The sequence below is a fragment of the Myripristis murdjan genome, chromosome 1 (assembly GCF_902150065.1).
Source record: "Myripristis murdjan chromosome 1, fMyrMur1.1, whole genome shotgun sequence".
In the NCBI taxonomy this organism is placed as follows: domain Eukaryota; kingdom Metazoa; phylum Chordata; class Actinopteri; order Holocentriformes; family Holocentridae; genus Myripristis; species Myripristis murdjan.
Genome location: NC_043980.1, coordinates 13,540,741 through 13,567,010, shown reverse-complemented (window position 1 = coordinate 13,567,010; position 26,270 = coordinate 13,540,741). Strand labels below are relative to the sequence as shown.

At 39.6% G+C, this 26,270-nt stretch overlaps 1 protein-coding gene across 1 annotated transcript in view; it reads left to right on the top strand.

Moving 5' to 3' along the window:
- Positions 1 to 26,270, top strand: part of LOC115379969 (sphingosine kinase 1) — a 49,479-nt gene that overhangs the window by 1,287 nt on the left and 21,922 nt on the right. The window contains exon 2 of the mRNA XM_030081004.1: positions 17,474 to 17,623. Within this exon, the coding sequence (XP_029936864.1) occupies positions 17,474 to 17,623 (150 nt within the window). The remainder of the gene's footprint in view (positions 1 to 17,473; positions 17,624 to 26,270) is intronic.

Here is a 26,270-nt window from a genome sequence, read left to right as displayed (position 1 = left end):
CAAGTGGGCCTAATGCAAAATCACTGCAGACACACTATTTGTAGGTATTTTAGAGAGATCTGTCCGTATTATTCAGCCACTGTGTTTTATAAAGTTAGCATTAGGCCTAGCTGCTGTTAATTGATTAGTTTTTAATGCGAAAGTGATTCTTTGCCTTGTCAGAACGACAGCCTTTTCTCTGGTTGGTTAACCCTGGAAAACAGTTAAAATATTTCATAATGCAATCACTAAAGGGCAAAATGATGCTCTTTTGTTCTTATTCATACATTGATTTTTCATTAAACGAATAGATTATGCTTAAGCTATTTAATGAGCCAATTTCCTGCTGCTTGGCTATGTTTTGTAGAACCTGTTTGTTGCATCCTTTCCCACAAGCTATCCTATTACCTTTAAACGTCTCTCCGAATTAATAAAACAGTAGGACTGGTCTGGCACGGAGTCCTGTGACTACAACTTAGGAATGCAAAGAAACCAGTCATGTATTATCAAACACACCTGACAAAGATGAGGCAATATTACTGCTACTGAGTTCATGTAGTGCCAAGAGGTATAATTACTCCAGTGGGAAACATGCTCTATAATTGGAGGCCTCCAAAGATAAGTCATCTCATTATTTGTCCTCTCCAAGCTGTCCTGGCTGCATAAAATTGAAAAATAGAATTTTTGCCTCACACAAACTTTTTTTTTTTTTTTTTTGCCACACAGCCATCATAACTCTGGCACACTGTGACCCAGATAGCATTTCCCCATTTGCACAAATTTATTTTTAAAGAGGCAAATATGCTGCAATTCTATACTGCCTGTCATTGTCAGGGCAGGGAAGAACAAGCTGTTGGTAATTTAAGACAGTATTGTTCGCTTACAGACATATTGTGATTTGCTGCTCAAAGCTTAACTTGAGCAAAAGTGACCTAGCAAGTTTTTTTTTTTTTTTTTTTTTAACATTTCCATGGTGTCACCTACTCAATAGGCATGTATCACACCTCTGCCTTGACCAAGTCTATTCAGTCTAAAACCCTTTTCTATCAAAATATACCTCTCAGTGGACAATTTACCTGAAACTCTGTTGAGGTTGCAGGGATTTTACCCACTGTGGTGTGTCTGCATACCTACTAAATTATTCTGATCCAAAAGACAGTTTATGTTGCTTCTGCTGCCAGAGGCCTTTGGAGTCAGTGACCACTGTTAATCATGTTCAGGAGCTCGGTGTCTCGGTGTCAGCCATTAGTCTAAAAGAGGTCAGTGCTGTCCCTCTGACCTCCCCATCAATATTAGTGCAAGTGTGATTCTCTTGACTTCCATTGCACTCACATAATTATGCAGGGTGCATCTACTTTTGCCAGACTCATTTTACTTCAGACAGTTAGGTTTATGCTTGATATATTACAAATGAAGCCCGGTTCCAGACACTGCTAGACACGGCTTGCACAAACACCCAATAAATATGATAAATCTTTGTTATCGTTTTATTTACCAAAGTAATTTGCTATCTGGGAGGCCCACTCTATTGTTTTGAGCTTTCAGTTACTATGCAGTCAGCGTGCATATCTAATGTACACACACAAACTGGTCTTTGGTATAATTGTGCAAGATCAGGTTGCTCCAGCATTGCTCCTCTGCTCTAATTGATGACATTCTCATACTGTACGGCAAAGAGATTAACTCCAATTTCCCGACTGTGGCATCAATACTCATTTGCATGATAATGATCATTTTCCAGCAGACCAAGCATCCATTTCTTCTTTGTACATTTGCATGTGCTGACGGTCCCTAAACTTTGAATCTTTGCTAATACAATTACAACTGGCACATAACGTAATTTTGCAAATAATCAGTTAAAAAAGTAGAAAAACGTAGGAGTAGGGAGTGCTACATTGGGATTCAGTTTGTGAAGAGAAAGAACATTACTGATGAAGGTGTTTCTTGGGCAGGGATTAACATTATACACTAGAAAAAAGGAAAGTCCAAGGCACTCTTCTGAAGTAAAGTTAAAAAGCCTTTAATACATTGGCTAGTTCAGTGAACAATAAAAGCCTAAAATCCTTCATAGGACACTCCAAGGCATTTCGGCATAAGCCTTCATCAGGGAGACTGCCCAAACACAGACCTTAACAAACAACAACATACAAAATGGTGAGTAGTATAGGGTGGGGTTACCTTTTCAATCTACCAATCAGTGGGTTAGACCTCTGCAGCAATCTTCACAAGGCAGTCATCACACAGGGCAGAGTTACCTTTCAAATTTGCTAGTCAGTGGGTTACACAAAGCACAAAACTGGGGGCCCCATTGTACTACATAACAGTGTAACAGAAGCCATCCAATACTCGGTCATATAAAGTTGAAGGTGTGAAATGCGTGTACGCACATTAGCTAAAGAGTATTGAGCCCTGTCTGTGGATAAATGAACTCAATCCTGCTGTAGACGGTATTTAGGCTTTAGAGTGAGTTGTCAATCAGGAGATGACAATTGACTAACAACAAGCTGAGAGGTCATTATTGATTAAATCGGTCGCTCTGGGCTGTGATCCGGCTTGCGCACTCTGGTTCAAATGTCCAATCACAAAGCGTAGCATCGCATCTGGGAGGCCTTGACGTCTATCTGCATCCGATCGACCGCACTCATTGATTGTAAAATCATTTGCACAAGAGCATTCGTTCATTGCCTTTAATTAAAATCCAGATGTCCGATCATCATAAGCCACGGTGTTTCAGCAGGTAAATGGGGGAGGGAACCTGGCCTCTGTCACCATGGTAACCACACAAGCAGTAATGGGCAGCCCTGTGAAGAATGGATTCATTGAAGTTTACTCAGCTGGATTAGTCACCTTCACCATGTCTGATAAAGCAGCACAACTGAGTGCAGAGCAGTGCTTCCACCTTTTTCTTCAAACAGTGGCCATTAGTGTCAGACAGATAGCCTTTCATTAAAACGGTTAATTATTGGCCAGTGCTGTCACCTCCAATGTGATGGATATGATGCAGTTTTTATTGATTATGTATTTATCATAGAATTGCTCAGTATACTACTACGAGCTATTTGCAGTGTCCAAATTTAGCTTTTTGACAAGGGCTGGTAAACTATATTAATTTACCTGTAGAGGATTATTATAACTTATTATAACAAGTGGGATAAATTTACCAGAACAAAAATACAATCAAGGTATTCACATTTGCAGTCCACCTCAACTATTGGCTATTGTACATGCAGTCCAAAAAATATTAGTATCAGCCTTCAGAAACCAATACCAGTTGAATCTCAGTCTTCATCAAAGGAAGTGACGGGCAATTGAGATGCAAAACAAAGGTATTTTTATCCCCCAATGCATGTATGAATGAATTGTCACCCCTGTTCTCTGAAACCTTTATTATCATAGCTGTCAGTCTGATCGCCACATCATACTGCAGACAGGGCCAAAACTACAGATGTCATTTGAATACTGACAAAAAATATCACCTTCTATAGTCAAATAAAACAATTGTTAAACCAAATCCAAAATGCATTTAGGGAAGAGTGCACAACGGAGACCTGGTGAGGCGTAACATTTGTTTTAAATAGCTTTTAAAACGCCACTGCGATCACGACCTGTCCTAAAGCTCCATGACAAATTGATGCTGTTAGTGCAGTGTGAAATCATGGGAATAACAATGATGGAAAGTAAGATAAGATGCACTTTGTTCCACATTCTCCAGGGACTGGCCTGCCTCCTTTTAGCAGCAAAAACCAGGCCTCTCCCAGCCATGCAATTCTATTACTAAAACATTTCCTCTGGACAAGACAGAGTCCAGGCAGGGGCAATACTACTTGTATGCTCCATCACGCACACTTTCCCAAGTGAAAACAATAGGAATGTGTTTATATTGCATCATGTGATGCCTTTTTTAAAGGATGAAAAGAGTCTCATCCTCTAGTATTTCAGTGTTTTTTCAGATTGTGCCAATAATGTCCCTCCAACCTGCAACCTTCCTGTATTACTTCTACTGGATGTTCAACAGAGCAGCAGCAGTGCAGCAAGTAACATTTAATGTGGGGTGTGTAAATAGGAGTGTTACAGGAGAAATGTTTGAGCCCTGGATAAGGACTCAAAAATCTACAGCAGATCAGTGTTTCTTAACTGATAGGCCACACAGTTTGAGCAAGTGAGCTCATTGTGTGCCTTGAGTTTCATTTGCTCAGTGTCAAACTTAGAGACAGTCTCATTATATTCTAACAGGACTGGGCTGTCTAGACAAAATATCACAATATTTTCTACTTAATACCTCGATACAGATTTTGTGACATTATTACTGGACATTGTTGGATTTCCCTTGGTCATTTCAGTGAGCCTTGGCCATGACAGGAAGGAGAATAGTTTGCACATTATGCTCAGTTTGTGTTAATCAGATGTGTAATGCTACATTTACATTCACTGAGGCATTGTGGCAGGTCAGTTAACCACAGTGATTTTGATAAATGCACTGTGATTTTTGATAAATAAAAGATTCAGCTATGAATCATTTTATTGTATCATGTCAGCTGATACAATAAAATCTTTTTTATATATTCTTTTCACTGTCAGTATCTCATGTAATTTGAAAATATCTTATAGGTTAAATTTTGCAGAAATCAGTAGATATAGACAGAATAGATATGAATCTCACTTTCAATGAATAAATATTGTGCAGTAAATTAGAACAGCTTTGTGAAACTTCATAAAACAAAAGTGTGGTGGTGTACCTTCTCCAGACTCCAAAATGATGAAAGCTTTTTCTGTTTTACTACCTTGTTTTCTTTGGAAGACAAAAGAGGAGCAGGAGTATAAATACACGTGGTAAATCGAACTTAGAATCACATGCAAAAACAAATATGCTTTGTATTTTTTTTTATTCTGGTTTGTGGGGAAGGCCACCAGAGAGCTCAAAAAGCAGAATCTCTGATCACAAAAGCAACAGAAGGAACAGAGGTGAGAAATCTCCCATAGGCAGACATTTTCGCAGTTCTTGTCCTAATGTCTGTAGGCTGAGATTTCCAGGTTTTGAGATAGCGATGCCGATGAGAAAAGAGGGAAGGAGCACCAGAAGTTTTGGGATTCATTATTTGCAAACAGATCATCCAAAACAGTTAAATGAGGAGTTAATGTTGTCTTGTTCCCTCCTCTTCTTGAGAATTTCTTATCTTGTGTTGTTTTTGAATTCTCGAAGCTGTAATATGATGGATCATATTTGCAGCGTATCAAGCACAGTTATTGATACCCTGGGTGATTTGTACATATGGGTCACTCTGCTGAAGATGCCCAAGGGCTGAAACGTGTTTGTTTTCTTGCTGCCGTGCAACTTAAAAATAATTATAGAAGGACACTCTTTCTATAAAGTTTCATCTCTGTGAGTCTGCACCTGTTCAAATGAGTAGCCTGAAGGTTTGGAGTCGAACACGTCTGAGTTGTTGTTTCAAAATCCTTTTAAACAACTTTTACTATCAGTCTGCAGGCACAGTAGAGAGGAGTTTTATGCCAGCATTGTTAGAGTTTACCATCGTTCTCTTACTAAAAACCATGGACATCTGGTTTACTGTCTCGCCCTGAGGAGCACTATATGAATATAGCATCAGTGTTCAGTAAACTAAAGTTGTTCTTCCTGCTTTTGACTCATCTGTAGTGCAATGTGAATTTCACATCCACTAATGTCATTACTGTTTCTTATAGGTCTTTGCTAATACTTTCTCTATTCCTCTATTATATATTGACACGTGTGCATGGGTGTTATCAGAGTTCAGTGAGCAAATAGAGCAAATGTGCGGTATGTCTTTCAAGGATGTGAGAAGCTGAAAAAACTACGAGAGCTTTTCTTATTCCACTGAGAATCACACCCTTGTGGTTAGTCAGCCTTGAACAAGACAAGAATGATGAAACTTCCTGATTTCTTAAACTGGGGAAAAAAAATCTGTGTAGTTCAGTTATAGTAGCGCGTCTGTCTTCCTACCATGATCTGATATTATCAGCTTACCATAAGTATACCAGCATACAGTCGTGTGCACTTTCTCCTCAAAGCCAGAGGTTCGTGAGGTTTCTTGGCTTCTGTGTGTGCATGTGTGTGTGTGTGTGTGTGTGTGTGTGTGTGTGGTAGCAGCAGTCCCTTCCCTGAGGACTCTTTCTAGTTGGACGTTCGCTACGATAGAGCTTGACGTGCTGTCAAGACCTCTGACTCAGTCACTCGCTTTCTCTCTCTCTCTCTCTCTCTCTCTCTCTTTCTCTCTCTCTCTCTCTCTCTCTCTCTCTCCCTCTCTCTTTCTCTTGAGTTTTCCTGGGCTCTGGGGGATCACAGCAGCTCTGTGTCAGTGCTGACATCATGCCCTTTCTCTCAGCATGTTTAGAGAGGCAGCGCTAATCCAAATGATGGGGGATGCCTGTGAAATTTAGTAAAATCCAGGACTTAAAAAAGGACTTGAACTTTGAAGTAACAAAAAAAAAAAATATAGTCACCGAAACAGCAACACAAGCACATCATGTTAGTTGAGTGCCAGTATAGCGGTATGCATCAGTCTGTGTCAGCTTTAAAGCAATGTAGGAAATGTAGTAAAACATTTGCCTCTCACCGGGAGCTCTGCTGGAGAACACAGATCTTCTGGTTTTCGCATTCACAAAATTCCCACTAAAACATTGTTCTCACTAAAATATGAACAAGACATAAATCAAACTGTGTCAAATAAGGAAGCTGTGGTCTAATACGTTTAAATGCTGGCTGCTGAATTTTCATAATGTAACTGAAAGTCGTTTTGTGAATGCAGTACACATGAATGAGGAGGCAAAAAAATCAGAGGATCTGCATTGGAGAGGCAGGAATCACTGGAGCAACTGGTGAACCTGAGTAGTCGTATATATACACTTATGGCACTTGATGGCACTTGATGTCTTTATTCTCTCCTGAATAGATCTTTGCTTGTGGTGTATAAAAATCTCATATGTATGTCACTTTGGATAAAAGCATCTGCCAAATGCAAATTGTAATTGTGATTGCCATTGTATATTGACCTCAAGAACATGCAAGCATATATTTTATTAAACTTCCATATCACTTTAAGATTTTTGACAATTTCAGCGTTTGTGTTTGCATTTTCAAATGCAGAAGAAGAGAAGAAGAAATTTGAAGCATCTAATAGAGTCACACAAAAAAAAAAACTGCAAATGACATAAAGTAGCCAAAGGACAAGTCGTCAGAATCATTACAACATACACCAAACACAGACAAAGTGGTTGAAAGTTGAAGCTCATTAGAGACGTAACAAGAGAGTTGCGAAACACTGCGACTTAAAGTGACTTTAAACACACGTCAGGACTTTTGTAACAGTGTTCAAAGTGGGACTGAAGCTGTTCTGAAGGTGAAGGTTGACCTTTCTCCATATTTACTATATATGATATGATTATCACATATTCACATGAGCGGCATTCTGTGAATCCAATCCTTATTAGTTGCTGTGATTATGATTAAGATATGATGATATCCTAATGATTCTTTTCTTTATTGAGTGATCTGTTGATTCTTTTTAAAATAACCAATTAATTATTTAGTATATAAAGTGCCAAAAATAAATACAAATGCTCATCAAGTTACCACAGTCCAAAATGATGACATGAAATTGATTTCTCAGTCTGGCCAGCACTCAAACAACCCAAAGTATTCATTTTATAATCATGCAAAATGGAGAAAAGCACTCAAATTTTAGTATTTGTAAAGATGTAACCTGCCAATATTTGGTGCCTTTACTTGATAAATTGGTAAAGTGATTAATCAATTATCAAAACCATCACCTGTTAATTTGCTGTTTCTCAGCTAACTAAGTGACTGTTTGTTTCAGCACTGGTGTTTTCTTTACGGTGTCCACCCCCCTGTATGTTGCCAAGCACAAAAAGCGCACTGCACAGCAAGCGCTGCTCACCCAGTTTGCTATTCTCAGAAACGGTCTCTCAAGTCATTCACTGATACGCCGACAACAACCACTAATTGACTATTCAGCCTACAGAGCAGCTGGTTCCCCTCAGAGAAAGTCACAGACTTTGCCTGGTAGAAGAACATGTGGTTGTGGCTTTTTTTATGGTGGGAAGTCCATTTCCTCCACATGCTGGCAGACAGTGCTTTTGTTTTTAATGGACTGAGCCCTTTCCACGGTGTTTAGTAATGTGATGTTTTGCTTACCAAGTGCTTAATGCATGAAAGCTAAAGGTTTTTAGTTAAAACCAGCTAGTAGACTTAATGGATGAACTAGAGAGGAATCCCTCTTAGATGCAGGGAGTAAACACGCTGCAGAAATGCACATGAAGGGGCAACTGAGCTGTTGCTAATTTAGAGTCAAAGCTCAAGTTCCTATTGAAGGCAAACTCACTCTAAACATTAAATTAGTGGCAATGTAATTCGCCCACTGTCTAGAAAGTCTTTGCTTTGGAGTTTGTTTTCTTTCGGCAATTTAACCTCCCCTCCCTAATCTGACCCTGCAGCCTAAAATACCCATATGGGACGCACACCATTCCATGGAGGGACAGACAGCGGTTCCATCCTCTCCACTCCCTCCACTCTCCACTTCTCTCTTTTCTTCTTGTCTTGCACCGTGTAGGAATTATTGTTGGAATAACTAGAGGGAGACAATACAACATTATTTCAATAAAAAAAACTCATTTGCTTGTCATTTTATGCCTCTTTTATTCCTCTCTCAATATAGATCTACAGAAAGCTAACCACAGCCTCCTCCTCCTCCTCCTCCTCCTCCTCCTCCTCTTCCTCCTCCCTCCACACCCTTTGTGGTCTGGCTCAGCCAAGATCTGCTTACATGCTTGAACAGTTTCCTCTCTTATGCAGAGACATTATGGAGAACAGTTGTCACCTCTGCAGCAACCTCTGCAGCAAGCCACACAGATGAATTAACTAGAGTCAGAAATGTAGTGAAGGGGAAAGAATCACCAAAACTCTGTTCACCATACTGCACATCATATGAAAACAGGAAAAGAAAACATACAGTAAATGAGAACATTTGTGAAGAACACCTATTTTTTGTTGTTGTTGTTTATATTGGTGGGATTCAAACAGCTAAACTCACTCTAGTTGGGCTCTATTTTGAATTACTACACTATCATAAAGTTGAATTTGGTTCTGTAGGCTCCTATAGCCTTGTTTATCTTGTTTAGAGGATCATTATTGCACTATTATATTTCTAAAAAGGAGACTGATGCCAGTGTATGTTTGAATTAGTTTTTTCATCAGGATTTGAATGACCTTGTGACTTTTCACTTCCAGCGAAGTAATATTTAAAACCGCATAAATCAAAGTTATCACATGGCAGTCACTTGTAACACAGTTACAGTAGCTGGCCTGGGGCAGAGCTAACATTTAGCAGACTGTGATTGGACATATCTGCCATATTACAGGGAGAGTATGAGCGCTAGGCCGAATACATGTTAATCCATTAATCCCTTTAATGTGGAAACTGGATTCCCTCCTAATGGGGGTTTGTCAAGGTTCAGAGCCGCCACCACCACTGAGTAACACGCATAAAAATATCAGCGTGTGCCTGAATTATTCATATGTGCGCTATGATAACCATACCAATGACACATTACATGTACACAGTGGATACTCAGATTAGAGATCTTTTAACTAGACTGGAATTTCTTCGAATCATGCCATATTGAGCCTGGATTATTTTTGACTTAAAAACATTTTATACTTAAATAAAAATGGCATCTCTGCAATTAAACTGGTGCTATTTGATGTGTCTTTGCGGTTGACTAGTCTAGGCAAGGACACACACTGTGTTTGGCTGATCATAAGGGAATGCTTATGACCAGGAATGTAAATCACAGACAAATCATTGTAGAAATATAAAAACTTTAAGCACTGTCCTACACTGTCCTCACAAACTGCAACTAACTGACTAAATGATGGGAATCGTAGCAGGCATGTTCATGTGACTGGTGATTCGCACATGTATTTCTGGGCATGCACGTTCTTTGTAGACAAGTGAATTGTTTGCCTTGTTTGACAGAGCGCTCAGCTGCTTTTATAACATTATATGCAGTCAAAATCTCGATTTTATGATTCAGCCATTTTTTGATCGATTTAAAACATAATTAAAATGACCAATGAATTGATTGAATCGATCTATCACCCAGCCCTAGGTTGAACCATGAAATGCAGAGACAGCGGCTGATAAAGATGATGCTGTAAATGGAAGAAAGCCAAATATGTCACACCTTAACGGTGTTATGAGGGATTTGACTGATAACCACCATTCAAAGGTCCACAGTCAAGCAGATATGGTTTCTTGTGGCTTAACCAAGACATAAACGTAGAGATACCCAGACATGATTTAACTGTGACTCATGGTCACTTCCCTTTATGGAGCCATAATGAGTAGTTGACAGCAAAATGCCAAGTGGCTGAAATCCTGCGCAGTATATGGCCACAGTTTGAAGGATGTGAGTACATTTTCTGTTCTGCAATGTTGGAGTGCTGTACCTCACTTCCTGTTCAGTGATAAATTAAAGCTAAATTTTGTGTAGTAACTGACATTGAACTCATCTCAACATTAAACACACTCCTCAAACACATCAACGCCTAAGTCCCTCCTCTCTCGCTTTAAATCCCTTAGGAGACCGAATCTAGACAGGGTGGGAATGGGCCTATTAGAGTTTCAAAATTATACCGGCTGAGTGGTGTATTGGGCTCAGTGGAGCGTGATAAAACCCAGGCACTTTTCAGTCTCCATAAAGATTGCTATTTCAGTCTTAATCGCAGACAATAAAGCTGTGTCATGCTTCACTGCTGACGGGGAGCTTTGAAGGAAGTCAAGTGAGACACCAGCATGCGTGGTTGACCCACACGTGGGTCATCACTAGTTCAAGTATGAGTCGTCAAAAAGCTGGGATGACACAGCGGAGATGGGCAGATGGCCATGTGAGGTCATGGATTTTTTTTTTTTTAATGTTTCTTTTGAATCCTGCAACATGTTGCATTAGTCAGCAGCAGTCTGGGGCCAAGCCACTTGATATCTGTTATGTGGATGAGTGGATGCCTCAGACGGACAAATTTTTATTTGTAAAATTGCCCTGTTTTTGTGGTGCTGAGAATGGCGCAGTGCTCTCTCTGCTCTCAAAGAAAAGTGGGAGATGGAAAGCTGGAGTTTGCAGATAAACAAGCCGTCATGTACGCATGTGTCTAATGAAAGCTGACACACCGCTGAATGTAGAGGAGAGTTTTGTCACACAGTACTGAGCAAGGCAGCTGTTCTTAGACACTATGTACCCACACTGCGACTATAAGACATCCTGCCAATTTTTTTCCGGTTTTTGGGTTTTTTGCCTCTAATTTAAACTGTCATTTCCTTTGGCAAATACCTCAGTAGTTATTGTTCCATTACGATTCAGGACAATTCCCATGCTGCTGGTTTGAAGACGACAGATGAGATGTGTGTAATCACAGATCAAGTGAGTGTAGTTGAAAGGCAGAGCGTAACTTTGTTGCTGTACAATTTTTGTTGTTTCATCTTTCATCTCTGCCGCTCTGGAGTAACTATTCTTGATGATGCAATTAGATGCCAATTTAATCTACAGTAGTGTCCACTACTTTCCCCAGTGATGCACACCAATATCTGGCTTTCTTTTCCTCACTTGTTTACATAACTTCCCAACTCTGTTACCATTGTGTCTCAGAAATCATTTGTTTCATAATGCAGACTATCTGCATTAGCTTTCCAGGCCAAAGGCGATCACAGATATTATGGACATTATCACCTCACAAACTGATAACAGATCAAAGTAGATGGGTGCTGCCTGTGGTGTCATATGCTACAACCTGTCGCAACCACAGGATTGGATGAAAAAGACTGTCCGTGACCTTATATAGTCAACAGCAGCACCATATATCATCAGCTAACAATCAGGGTGGAGCTTCACCCATCCTTAAACAAATAAACTGGACACATTATCTACTGTTATTAACCTCCAATCCTCATAACTGCCCTGGGCTGAAAAGATCAATTGTAGTGTCCTGCATGGTGGATGATGTCTCTTTATAGATATTATATGGGTTTAAAACTGTGTTGTTTTTTTTCTCTGTGCTTCTGTTCCTTCACATGTGCTTTGTTAGATTTGTGTCAATCTTTGGCTCCCTGCCATGATGCTACAGCAGCCTAGCTAATGATAGGGGACAAACCCAAAGCACGGACAGACAGACAAGCAGATAGTGCCCTCTGGAATGTTTTGAAAAGGGGAGGGGCGGCGCAGAGGAAGTGGTCTGGGATTGGAATAAGACAACAAGGTCTGCGTGGGTGTCGGGGCGCACAGACAGCAAGGTCAAGGCCTTTAGTGCCAGCTGTCATGCCAACTGATTCATGAGGGCACTTCTGCGGTTTCTCCAGTTCCCTCAGGAGTCTGGTGGTTATGTTTTTCGGGATGACTTCATAGCAAACTTCACCCCGGGGATGAAGGAGCAGGCCCCTGATAAATCAGTAGAAATGAGAAATTGCATGACTAATTGACTTAATTTTGAATTTTGATTTTATTGAATTCCATGAAGCTTGCTCAACACAAAAATTATGCTCCCAGTAATTTTGCTAATTATAGTGATCACAGGTATTAATCTTTTTTTTGTTGTTGTTGTTTGTTTGTTTAAGTGTTAGGAAAGGCAGTTGTTTTTTATATATTGAACTTTTGCACCATAACATAGGGGAGAGTGGGGTAAGTAGTGCCAATTTTTACTTAAAGTGCCTTTAAAGCGAGGGGATTACAGTAATGCCTCCAACTAAAATATGCACATATAGTTTAGGATGTTGTGCATCCCTGAGAACAGTCACTTTGGATCTTATATAAACTGTTTGAGAAATATAGCTTTCGAAAAAAAAAAGTGGTTTTGTGGCACAACTTGCCCCCGGTGCGGGGTAAATTGTGCCATTAGAGAGAATACACTGGGGTAAATTGTGCCATTGATAATTGAAGTAAAACAGATCATTTTAATCTCACAAATGATAATGCTATATAAAAGCAAAACAAATTCAATACAAAATTATTTATTTAACATTTATTTATTATTTTAACAAGATCACAGGCCACTTTTCTATAACAAGGCCTAGCGCCACATGAACACATACCCAGAACAAAATAAAACTTCCAAAATGAGCACCTGCAAATCATCTTCATCTGAATCTGAATAGTTTTAGTGATCAAAGGTAAGAAGACAATGTACAATAACAATAAAATACAAGAAAGTAATATATAGTATATGATCACAAGTTGTGCCACTGGCACAATTTACCCCAGGCCCTTTGGCACAAATTACCCCAAGCCCACCATTTTGAAAAAAATGCCTCCCCCAGCTGTTTTGAGCTAACATCATGCTAACTGTATAGACTCATGGTGTAGCTTACTAAAGTACTAAAACCCGTGTGAACTGTTTTCAAAGTTTTCTATAATTGTTCAAACACAGCAATCAAAAAACCTCGATCATAGAAATTTTACTTTGGAGGGCAAAAAAATGTTTTTTGAACTGAAATGTGCTTACCTCTCAAGCCATGTGTCTCCCTTCTTTGCAGGATGAGTGAAATGGATGCCTCTTCAGAAATATGTGGTCACATGACCAACTTCTTCTATGGTTTTCTAGATAACAGGGGTGGCACTACTTGCCCTTTGGCACAAATTACCCCACTATCCCCTACATATCTTCCCTTTTTCCCTTTTTCAGTGCAATATTTCTAAAAGTAGCACCAGCTATAAAGTCTTATTTTTGCTCTCACTGTCATTGGTATTTCATTGGTTATTTTGTTTTTTTATTGAAAGCCTGTACATACATCAGAAAATACCAATTAATTAAAAGTCTGACAGGACATTATTTCATGTACTTTCCAAGTTTCTCAATACTTATGCATGCATTCATCTTGTACTTAGATTTCAGCTTCCAGATAATTTCTTTTTAAGAACCACTTGTTACTGAGTAATTCCTTGTACACACCTGGTAATAAACAGACCATGAAACAAGACGTCACTGATTTTTATACGGGTGATTTGGCATGATCAGAGTTTCAACAATGTAACGATACCTGGAGTGAAATGTTTTAGTGCTCTTTCCAATCCTGCCTTCGAAGGAAAACAGCAGCAGTTTACCTCAGACGCCCCACATGTTTAGATGTGGGTGCGTCGGAGGTAAACTGAGGCAAATGTTAGGTATTCTCATTCAAATTCCAGTGACACAGGTGAACAGAAATATGTCAAGGTGTGTTTGTCTGTGTGTGTGTGTGTGTGTGTGTGTGTGCTCGTGCTTGTACGTGCATGCACATGTGAATTTCCGGACCTTTTGAACCGCATTACAGTGGTATCGCTGTGGCTGCAGTGGGTGTGCACGACTTCCTATGAAAGCAAAACCTGCCAATTAGGTTTCGATGTAGTTAGATGAGCTCAGCCCCGAAGAATCCACACTTCAGTTGTTCTGCCCATACTGACTCATTTATCGCCTGTCAGACTTGTTTGGGCGTCTCGCCTCGCTCTGCTCTGAAATGGTTTTGATCTTTTTAAACATTCAACACCAGAAAAAAAAGAGATCCCTCTCCAAAAGGAATATGACTCCAGGGGTTTTTGCCGATCGGGCTGTTCTGGGAAATAGTGCTTTTTATGTGGATCTTGACACAGAAAATGGTCTTAATGGAGCGTGCCAGCTCAACTTTAGAGTGGATTCTGTGTACCCACCTTGAAAAGTATTCCATGACTGCAGCTAATCAAATCTGGCTGATGCTCCTCTGTCACACGTCTCTCGTCGCTCAATTTTTCTTTTCCCCGTCTGAGCTGTTAGAAAAAAGCAGCATTTTAAAGGAGGGAAGGGATGAGAGGTATCGAAATGAAGTCTTTTTTTTTTTTTTTTTTCAAATTGAGTAAGGCAAGTGATGGAGAAGCAAAGCATTTCCGTCAGATACTCCTTGAAATCAAACTGATCCATGGTGTAATTTGTACTAACAACAGGATACCATCATCTGTCTTCCCTGTTGTTATGATTCTGTTGTCATCAGTCACTTCTATTGTGTTTCTCTTAGAAATCTGTTAGGTCCCTAGCTTCCCTGTGGTGGTCTCAGCATTCTCTCATTTGCCATCATGAGCCAATATTTTGGTGAAACAGTGTTTAATACTTAAGGCTTAATTATTCCTTCTCAAGATGCTATGGGACAGAGGGCCAAATCTAGCTCCCTCCAGTTCCTTCCTTCTTTAGCCCCATGCTGAGAGACCTTAATCTTCAGAGTGCTTTAAAAAGATTTTGGATCTGTTTTTGTGAGATCTGCATAACCCTGTGTAATGCTCTAAAATGCGTTTGATCCCCAAGATATTTTGAACACTAATTTGCATCAACACTGCAGTTCAGAAATCCACTAAATATACTGTAGCATAAATGCCCGTGTGCTTGCTGATGTTTTCTCAGGTGCAAAGCACAGAGGATTCCTTTTTGCATACCGCTGACCATGACCCATATGTTTACCCGTGATTAACAAATCCGTTGTTGTTTACAGTGCACATCGCAGTTTTATGAGGGTTTGCAAATGTGCGCCGCAGACAGTAGATTAGATTAGATGAAACTTTAATGATCCTCAGTGGAGAAACTGGGTCATTGCAGCAGCGAAGAGTAGGATATAGATAAGACTTAGATAAATAGGGAATAATGCAACAAGTAACACCAACTGAACCTAGTGAGTAAAAAATTAAACATACGGATTATTATTAAAACGTACAGATATTTCTTTCTTCACTGACAGATTTACAGATGTGAAAGTCTGCATTACTATCTATTCAGATGATCAGTTCCTCAAATGAGAGAGCAAATATGCAGCAATGTGGGCAGACATTATCAGTTTTACAGGTGGAGGTAATGCAGCCAGTTTGTGCAGAGCATACACATATGAATGTGCAGGTATGGGCATATGGTTCCTACTGAAGTGTAGGTGTTGCTTAAATATTCCAGGTACATCAAAATCCTCATCACCTTCCTCTTTTCCTCTCTAAGTGAGTCAGTCTTGCAGCAGCTCTCTCCTTTTTATGTGGGTCATTCAATATTTCAGCACCAACAAAACATTGTATCCTTCCATCTTCGCCATTGTGGGAATTTCACCAAAGTCTGTCAGGACAGATAAGGGTCGAGTTTCCATCTTCATCACCAAATATCCCAGGAGGACCATTTCCTCCATATCTTTCTCCTCCTCTTTTCCCCTGGAGAGGTTTTTCAGTGCAGTGGCTCAGTCCTTAACTGCTTGTGCTTGTTTACTCCCCACACATGCACAGCAACATGTTGTCGACTATGTTGAGGGGCCATTTTCTTCTCTTAACCTCTTGTTCCTCTGTAGCTTTCTTCTCCTCTGCAATGTATCTATTGCAAAAGTCTCCATCTTTAATTTACGATTGAGTCTTTCAATATATTTTTATTTTTCTTACAGCGAGTAAAAAGCCTGCCAGTGGAGTGAAATGATGCCAGTGCAACTGTGTTTCTAGTGCCAATCAACTTGTTTCAAGAATTTTCTTGACTTACATTTCCATATTCTTGATAAGGGCTTTATTTCAAGGTATCTCCATTTGTTTTTAAAGATAAAACAAGTGAAATTACATGTAAAGCAAGTGTGTGTTTTAAGTTTAAGTTCAGGTTTATTTAAGTTCATGTTCCTTAATCACCGCTACAGTCTCAAGGGGCTTCACAGGCCCAGAGATATTGGAAATAACATGACAACCCCTGAGCTGAGCTCTCATAGCAGGCAAGAAAAAGCTCCCAAAGAAAACAGAGGTTAATAGGGGAAAAAAATGGAAGAAATCTTGGGAAGGACCACAGAGAGAGGGAAGCCCCTTCCTGGCCAGCCACGAGTGCAATGGGTGCCAAGTGGGCAGTTATTACCTCTAATCAAATGTTTGCTTTTAAAAAATCTAAACTTTATTCTTGAGTTATTTTATTATTGCTGTGTTTTTACTGTTTTAAATCATTTCATATTGTTTTTATATTTTTATTCGGTATCTTATTCTTGAGTTATTTTATTATTGCTGTGTCTTTATTGTTTTAAATCGTTCCATATTGTTTTTTTTATATTTTATTCAGTATTTTTTTTTTTTTTAAATAACCATATTTTATGAGCGTGCATCGGTCTTCTTGTCCTTTCACTTCTTATTTTGTGCTTCTTTGTCAATCAAGATGTAAAGCACCTTGAATATCATGCATTTGTTTGAAAGGTGCTATATAAATAAAATTTGATTGATTGATTGATTGACCACAGAGAGAGGGAAGCCCCTTCCTGGCCAGCCACGAGTGCAATGGGTGCCAAGTGGGCAGTTATTCGCTCTAATCAAATAAATGTTTGCTTTTAAAAAATCTAAACTTTTAAGAATGATTTGACTAGGTGACAGAGTAAGATGAGCACTGTTTGCCTTGTTGACTGGCCATGTTGTTTACTCTCTCTGTCCGCAGTTCTCATTCATCCTTTTCTCTCTCTCTCCTCTCCAGGGGTGCTGTTCAGCGAGGTGCGTCGGCCCTGCCGGGTGATGCTGCTGGTGAACCCTCAGAGTGGGAAAGGACAGGCGCTCACCCTCTACAACAACCACATCCAACGCATGCTCAACGAGGCCGGGGTCCCACACACGCTGGTCATCACTGGTGAGTCAGACACAGAGGCGCACACACCACACAGAGATCATCTAGCATGCACGAATGCACAATACACACATTACCATATGCTGTTATTGGTTAATTGCACACCCGGCCTGACATAAACACCTGCCAAGCATTAAATATTAGTGTAATTTGTCTTTGGTGGATACATTACTGCAGATTGGCTGGTAACACTTTTAGACGATAACATTTGAATCCAAAGGTTATAATTTTTTTTTTTTTTTTTTGTCATTCCTGTTATCAGACTTTGTCCCTGCACCCTATTCTCTCTCTAACTGTGCGTCAGTCAAAGCAAAGTAAAACAGTGGCTCTGTGTCAAACAAGCTCGTAATTGTCTGTCTGTTACACTGGTCTGCACAAAGTGGTAGCCTCTGAATCCCTGTTTCTCTGCAGCCTGGATAGTTAATAAACCTCACATTAGCAGAAACTCAATGTTACTCCCATGTGGCAGCACCCAGCGGCTTTGAGGCCACTAAAAAGAAACCAGTGCTAATTCGCAATAGCTGCAACCAGGTATGTGTATGCATCCACACGTTCCTGCATTCACACACACACACACACGCACACATACGCTAACAAACATTTGACCTTCATGGCAAATTTCAGCCTCATATGTCGAACGTTGCAGTTGCTGTAGGGTGAGCAGCTTTGTGGACAGAGTGACCGACAGACAGTGAGCTACAGAGCTGCTGGTGGCAGCTTTTAAAAAAAAACTATCCATTGTATTAGTCAGTGAGCGTGTTTTGAATTAATCCTGCATTAATTCTGCATTGATTCTGCAAATGAAATAGCACTGAAGACATTTAGGATGACACATTTGCACGAAAAATGTAGTTACAGTGTACTCATTTCTCTGGTAGCACTTTTGCCAGATACATTTTGTACATATATCACAGAGCACTCATGCACAAACACTCAGACACAGTATGGGCGCGTCTGATGAAGATGAGTACACATGCATGCTGGGCCTTCGGGATGGGGCCTGGTTTGTTCCCTGGTGAGGCCACATCTGCCGAAAAGCCCTTGAGCAAGATACTTAACCTGAACCTGCTCCACAAGGCGGAAACAAACTTACCCCCTAGGCCGATAAATAAAGTGTATCAAATCCAATGTGTTCACATGTTTGCTCACACACACTATTTTTTTTCTCTCGAGAATCTGAGCAACTGCAAGTGACCCAATTTCCCCTCAGGGATCAATAAAGTATTTCTGATTGTGATTCTGATAGAAATCAAATGAACCCAAGGCAGAGAAATTACACAACCATGTGTGCGTTCATGTCACTCTAATCACATTGGTGTCACAATCATTCATCTATAAAAGCATGTTTCAATCTGATCTGACAAATAACACCGACATACACACAGTAATCTTATCTGGTAAACACCAGGAAGACATTCAACACACACACACACACACACACACACACACACGCACAAATACACAATGTGTATTTGTAATCAAGGCGCTCCTGAGAGTCAGTCACACCATCACCAGTCAATTTTGTGCTCTTAATAGCTATGGCAGGTCAGTTGATGACCATACAACCAATCAAGAAATCACACACACAGACGCATGCAACAAAACACACACACACACACACACATTAAGCTTAGTCAGTAATAGTAACATCAGCAAATCAGCACCGCTCTCTATCTTCTCCATTTTCCCCTGCTTTCTTTCAAGTCAACTCTCTCTCTCTCTCTCTCTCTCTCTCTCTCCCTCCCTCTTTTTCACACACACACACACACACACACACACACACACACACTCCCTCCTGGTCTCTCTCCACCTCAAGTTTAAATCCTCTTCGTGTTTTTGCTGCTGTCACCGACATTATGCTGATCAAGTGCTGCTGACCCATATGCATGCAGAGCTGTTATGTAATGCATATGTGTACAGAGAAACACACACTTAGCACACACACACACACTCATGATATGAACACACACGACTGCATGTGCAAACACTAACACAAGCACGTGTGTATGTATGCATGTGTGTGTGTGTATACATATATAAATATATATACATGCATACACAAATCCTACTCTCCCATGATTTGATTCGATGTAATCTTGTGGGGGGCCATATTGATGTGCTCATCGTCATAATCTCGACTGGGGTGGTAATGATTATATGGTGCAGTATTAGAGACTCTAAATCATGCTGTATCACCAGGGACACATAACCTATCAGCAGATGTGCTGTACATGATCAGAGTCCCTGATATTTTAATTATTTGGTGGAGGCCTCCTGTATCTGTCATTTTGAATTTCTTTCTCTCTCTCTTTCTTCCTGAGCTGCTTCATAAATCACTGCAGTGCCTGATGGCAGATGAAAAATAAGACTTTCATTGCATAGAGTAGAGGAGGGGGAGAAAAGAGGCCAGACAGAAAGATAAAACTAGAGAGCGAGGAAGAAAGAGAGATACACAAGAAATCCTCTTACATTCAGAAAGCTGAAAAGTGGAAAATAGAGGATAACAAAAAAAACCCAGAGCTTTTCCTGACTACAAAGATGTACAGTACTTTTTGAAAAGTTAATCCCAGAGAATATATAAAATGAATAGATTTAATCCCCCAATCTACATGTATGAAAGAGCATACCCATTCAAAGAGAAATTTGTATGCTCGGGTGATAGACAGCTTCTTCCAGCTGACAGACTTCATAATGAAATCACTTGACTTTAATCTCTCACTAATATCTCAGAAGAAGAGCATCACAAACTGCGAGTTCGTGTACATGCAGCCTGCTAACCTCTGAATAGCGCTGGCTGAGCCCCACTGCAAGAGAAACAAAACTCGTTTGGACATTTCAGTCAGGCTAGAATAACCCTGTCTGCCTCAGCTGGGTTACTCTGTTGAAAAGTCTTTGTTGAACAGCAGAATTTTAACACATCTCTGTGCAAACAGCTATTTGCATCAGACAACTCCAGTGCATGAATTTCATCCACAATGAGGGGAGAAGACAGGCGAGTATGTGACTGCTGTGTAAAATAACTCCTGCTTTAAAGAAAAAACGCCATTAATAGATGATTCATTATTAATAATAGAGAGAAAAAAAAGGTTGAGAATGATTGTGCAAACATATAGAGCACATGCATACATAGGATTATGATATGTGGTAAATATGCTGAATTCAAATCAGCCATGGCAGTGTGGATTAGAAAGAGCGCTGCACAAACAGCTAGTCACATGCAGATAGACAGATGGTCGAACCGCCATCAGACATTAATGTATTATACTTTTTCAGACCACCAATTAGTGTAAAACTGCTAAACCTAACAGTTTATTACCCAAAGCTGATTAAATGATTACATAAAATTAGATAATACAATGCTGGAGACCGATACACAGCTATCCAAATGAACTCCTTTGTATGAAAACAGCTTGCCACTTCCAGTTTCAGATTTGTATGCACCATGCTGCTTTTCTCAAGATGGAGTTTAATGAGATTTGTTTTTTTCTCTTTCTGCTGTAACTGCAGCCATTTGCAAGGAGACCTCGAACTGATGTGAAATCTTTAATTCCAGACTTTGTCTCAGGCGAGGGAAAAAAGATACAGTATGTAATTGCTAATCACATTCTGATGGTGACCACTTTCGTTCTGAGATAATTTGTCTCTCCGCTGATTAAAAAGTCTGATTGGTGTGCTAAACTCATCAAAGTCGGGGTTGGCAGGGTGAGAAAAATTGTATTCCCGTCAAAATGGTCCTTACTGGTGCACTCTTTATCACACAGTGCAAGCATGTGGCCAGCCAGGTGGGTAAGTGGAACTGGACCACATAGATAGATAGATAGATAGATAGATAGATAGATAGATAGATAGATAGATCTTTATTGTCATTGCACAATCATATACAGTATAATAATGCAGCGAAATTAGGGCTCAGTACTTTCGGTGCAGGGCAGAATAGAAAGCATAGTGGAGTCACTGATATCAGAAAAATGCAACAGTCACGGAAACGCTTGTTGGATGTGATGCACAGGCGCAGTTCATCGATTTTGTTAGTTATGGACCTGGCGTTGGAAAATGCTGGGAGGCGGCAGCTTTACTTACTGGCGCCAACTTTTTACTTTTTATGTTCCCATTGTGTTGTCGGAACTGTGCTAATCCCAGATCCTTGTGCATTACAAGTACACTCAACACTGGATTCAAACATGCCAGTTAATTTAATTTCAAGTGGATACCTCTGCTAACACTGTGATCACCAAAAGTTAATCATTTTTCTTGCATGGTTACTATCTTATTTCATTTCCTATTAAAAAATTCCAGTGACTTTTAAGCGTTGTGGCCGATTATTGCAGTGCTGCATGAGCAGTCACTGTTAGATTTGTTCAGTGTGCATTAGTGCAGCCATTCTGTCACTTTAACAAGGACAATTATACAGGGTGTCCATAAAGTCTCTTTACAAATTAACAGTTTTATTACAAAAGCAAATGAATAGACAAATCTGTGGAAATTATTACAAAATGAGGAGTAGTTATTGAAGTTTTTTTGCCTCATTTAATACACCTCTATACGGGCACCATTAGTTGCACGAAGCACATCAAGATGGTACTCGATTTCTTGCCGTGTTCGCTGTAGCATGGTACATAGAACAAGTACATAGAACAAATCTGATTAACATATCTCAGCAATTGCTTTTGTAATAGATTTTTTAAATTGTAAAGAGACTGTATACAAAAACCCAAAATCAGCGCTCCAATTTTTTATTTGCTCCAATTTTTTATTTGTCTAATAATGGAGATTTGCCACTTCTTATGTCTGCTGACAGGCACACACAGTTTGATCTCACACTGTTTGCCTGGCCCCCCTTCATCCGGTCATGTGTAATGTTAAGTTCTTCCTTGTGTCATGATCAATCTTTCCACAAGGTTTTGTGCAAATTCAGTAACTTTTTGAGATATCCTACAAACAGTGAGAAGGCAGGGGGCAAAAACAAAGCTCTGGTCCAGCTCAGTTGACAGAGCCATGGAAAATTGTTCACATTTTAAGACAAGTTAACATTTGTCAACTGATCTATTTGTTGATCTGGGAGATTTTAACAGACACACTAAACATGGATTTTGGAGATAACATACACAGTCAATATTACATTCACTGGGACAAATGAACAAGCAACAACAAAACATGTCAGTAGCACATTTAAAATAAGAAAACAAAGTGTTTCATGTTCTTTATCGCTGGCAATTGCCAGCGTGGTTCAGATGGAAGTCTTTGGTATGTGGACGCTAACAAAAGCAGACAGACTCATTATTGGATCCTTGGCTGTGTGGCAGCTGTAGGCACTGCCGGTGGAGGTGGATGGATGAAGGATGACTGCACTGCTAAGGGGGTTGGATGGAGTGTGTGTGCCTGTGTGTATCTACGTTTGTTTTTGTGTTTACATGTTTGTTAATGTATGAGTTCCTGCATGTGTGTATGTGGCATGAGAGATGGCACACAGTTTCCTCTCAGGCCCTCTCCCCTCCTGCTTAGGCATCCTAGAAGATGCCTGTCAGACATTATTAATTAAATGACAGCAACATGCTTGTCTTCCTCTCATGCCCGGGCTCATCTGCTCGGTATAAATTACAATTACTTATCAAAAGAGACAGACATCCCCTGCAGATTTGCATTTTCTGTGTTGCTCCTTTTCTTTCTTTCTGTTTCTTTGTATTTTTTTCTGTCTGTCTTTCTTTTTCTGTCTTTGTTTCCTTCTTTGCATAAACTAGAATCCATTTGCCCTCCTTAAAAATGTCACGGCTCATTTACTGAGGTACATGCTGGAGCTCATTATTACACAATAGCCCATATGAGGGCATTTGGAGAAGCATAATTACGCACACTAGTGATTAGGGCAGAAGGATTAGATGCAGGGACTCTTAATGCTAAGGAAATAAGGTAAGGAGGCTATTATTAAATCTATTTAAATCCACTGTTAAAGCATAATTAAAGAAATATGTCAGTGGGGCAAAGAATTAAAGCAGCACCAGGCAACTTGGAGTATCACTGGCGAGGCCTGTGCATATCGTGGGACGAGAAGAAAATACCTACCAATAGAGATTGTCGCAAACGCCACATTAGGGCAGTTTTTTTTTACATCATTGAGTCAGACTCCAACTTAACAAACCTCTTCTTCCACTTACCATGACAGTACAGGGAGAGAAAAAAGGTACAACGTGGCTGAGCGCAGTGTCTATATATATCCAGGAGCTGTAATTGTTTGAGAAAAGTAAAATATCTGGCCAAACACCATTATACATGAATCACTGTGGTGCTACAGAGATGCCATCGCCTACAAATCATAATCCTCCAGACATAAGAAACTATGCTTGGTGCAGACCTCAGCAAAAATCACATCATCATTATTGTTTTTTCAGTGAAAATTAAATTATGACACAAAAATGGTCATTACTACTAAAATCGTGTATCATATTGCAATCATTATACTTGTCAAAATAATTACAGTATTACTAGTGTTTCTTCTTCATTTTCTTCTTCTTATAGTTATTAGTTATTTATGTATTTTGTATAATTATTTTTTCCATATCATTCACCCCTAAATTTCAAGTCTTAAGTAGGTCACGGCTTGTAGGAGGAGACGTTTTGCTGCCAGTGACCACACCTGAAGGCAGAATTTAACTTTGGCAAATACGGTGACACTACAGCATCTCAGTAAGAATGGGACACGCTTCCCTCTTGCAGAGACACTTTTTGATAGAACGAGTATGTTTTTAAATAAAACTTTTTGCTTATGTCGCTGTAAAGAGAGTAAATTACTTATGGCCATAAGCGATACCCACCCATGCAGGCACAGAGGCTGTGTAATGGGGAAATCTTCCCAACATCACTCGGTGACTCAAAAACAGTCATTTCCAGAACTTTCCCTTCTAATGTGGTTTTTACCACTTCATATAGCATGCCTCTTGGTGTAAATATCATTTCTAAAGTTGAACTACTTCTTGGTTGTCACTTAAATTGGGTACTCTTTCCACTGGCAGACCACAACAGATTGCATGTTTAAACTCTTGGTGTGGCGCTGCTGAGCTGCTCCGTCCGTGGTTCTAGCTTTGCCAAGGAAGTGTTTGGACAGAAAGTGTGTATCAGTGCCTGCGGCCATCGGCTCAACCCCATTTAAGTCTTGGATCCATGATGATGCATGTCTCTATTACTGTGAAGCTGAGAGGAAAATTAAAGCCAGAGGGAAAATACACAACTTCAATCACAAATATTGGAATAGTAAGGTACAGTTCTGAATTTGCCTTTGGCGGATCAATAAAAGTAAATCTAATCTAAGTTGATACCTCATCTCCATTATATATGTTAAAACATGCTGTAAAACTTATTAAACCAGGGCACCCAGAGGAAAAATAGAATAGAATAGAAAGTCTTTATTGTGATTGTGCAATCAGTCAATCAAGTGCAACTCCTAATCAGTGCAATTGAGACATTTAAGACAGATAGCAAGCACACATTCAATAAATATGAAACTAAAATAAATGCAATAGAAGAATGGATTTCGCATTTAAAAAAAACTGTGTATTGCACTTAAAAATGTGTCTTAAAAAAAACAACAACAACAATATAAGCTGGAATCTGATAGGGCTGAAAAAACAATCGAAATATTATTGAAATCTCAATATGGCCAAGTGCAATTACCAAATCAGAGGAGCTACGATTTTTGGATTAAGGTAAAATGTGTGACAAAACATTGTTGTAAATAAACACTTATGGTCATGCAGAGATGCCGTTGCCTACAAATTGTACTTTCCAGATGGAAGGACACATGTTTGTTTTAGTACAGACCACAGCAAAATTCAGACTTTTATAGTTTTTTCAGTGGAAATGAAAATTATAATGCAATAATTATTATTCGTACTAAATTTGTGGATCATATTGCAATCGTAACATCTATAAAATTAATCATATTTAACCATGTCCTTCAGCCCTAATATCTGGTTGAAGTCAGTGTTACATAATGATCAGACAGAATGTAGGCAAAGGCAATGAAGGGAGACAAATGAAGTGAGGTCAGCTTGCAGTGTGAGGTAAAGAGGGCTTCCTCAAGAAATTTGCCTGACGTCAGGACTCTATCTGTAAATTTCTCTACTCGCTTCCTTCCAAGTATTTGCCGCGGGAAAATAACACTGACCAACGACATCTGCACAGAAAATTTAGAAACGTTTCATTCCCCAGAGATATTGGTGGTGGTGGCAAAAACGATTAAAGCGCAAGCGTGATAGAGTAAAAAATATGATGCTGAGGCAGAGTTTAAAGTCCTTTACGTCATCTCATCATTCCTTTCCCTTTAAAACAGAAGTCAAGAAAGTTGTAAACCAGAAACCACTAACCATAATGGCCCATAAAGACACGTCAACCAAAACCACTAATTGTGAAAGCTGGTCCATCGCCCCGGTTGATCTCTGGTGTGTCTTGTGGTCTTATCAAACTTGCTTACATAACACTAGTTGCACTTGCTTATTTTTACAAATCAAGTCAAGTGGATCAAATTTTTAACAATGACTCATCTTGACTGCTCTGTTTGGTGTCTTGTTGATAACACCTGATAGTCATCTTGATCTAAAAGTCATTCCCAAACCTGAGACAGCCCACATGTCTTTGCTTGAGCTGCAGATGGGAACAC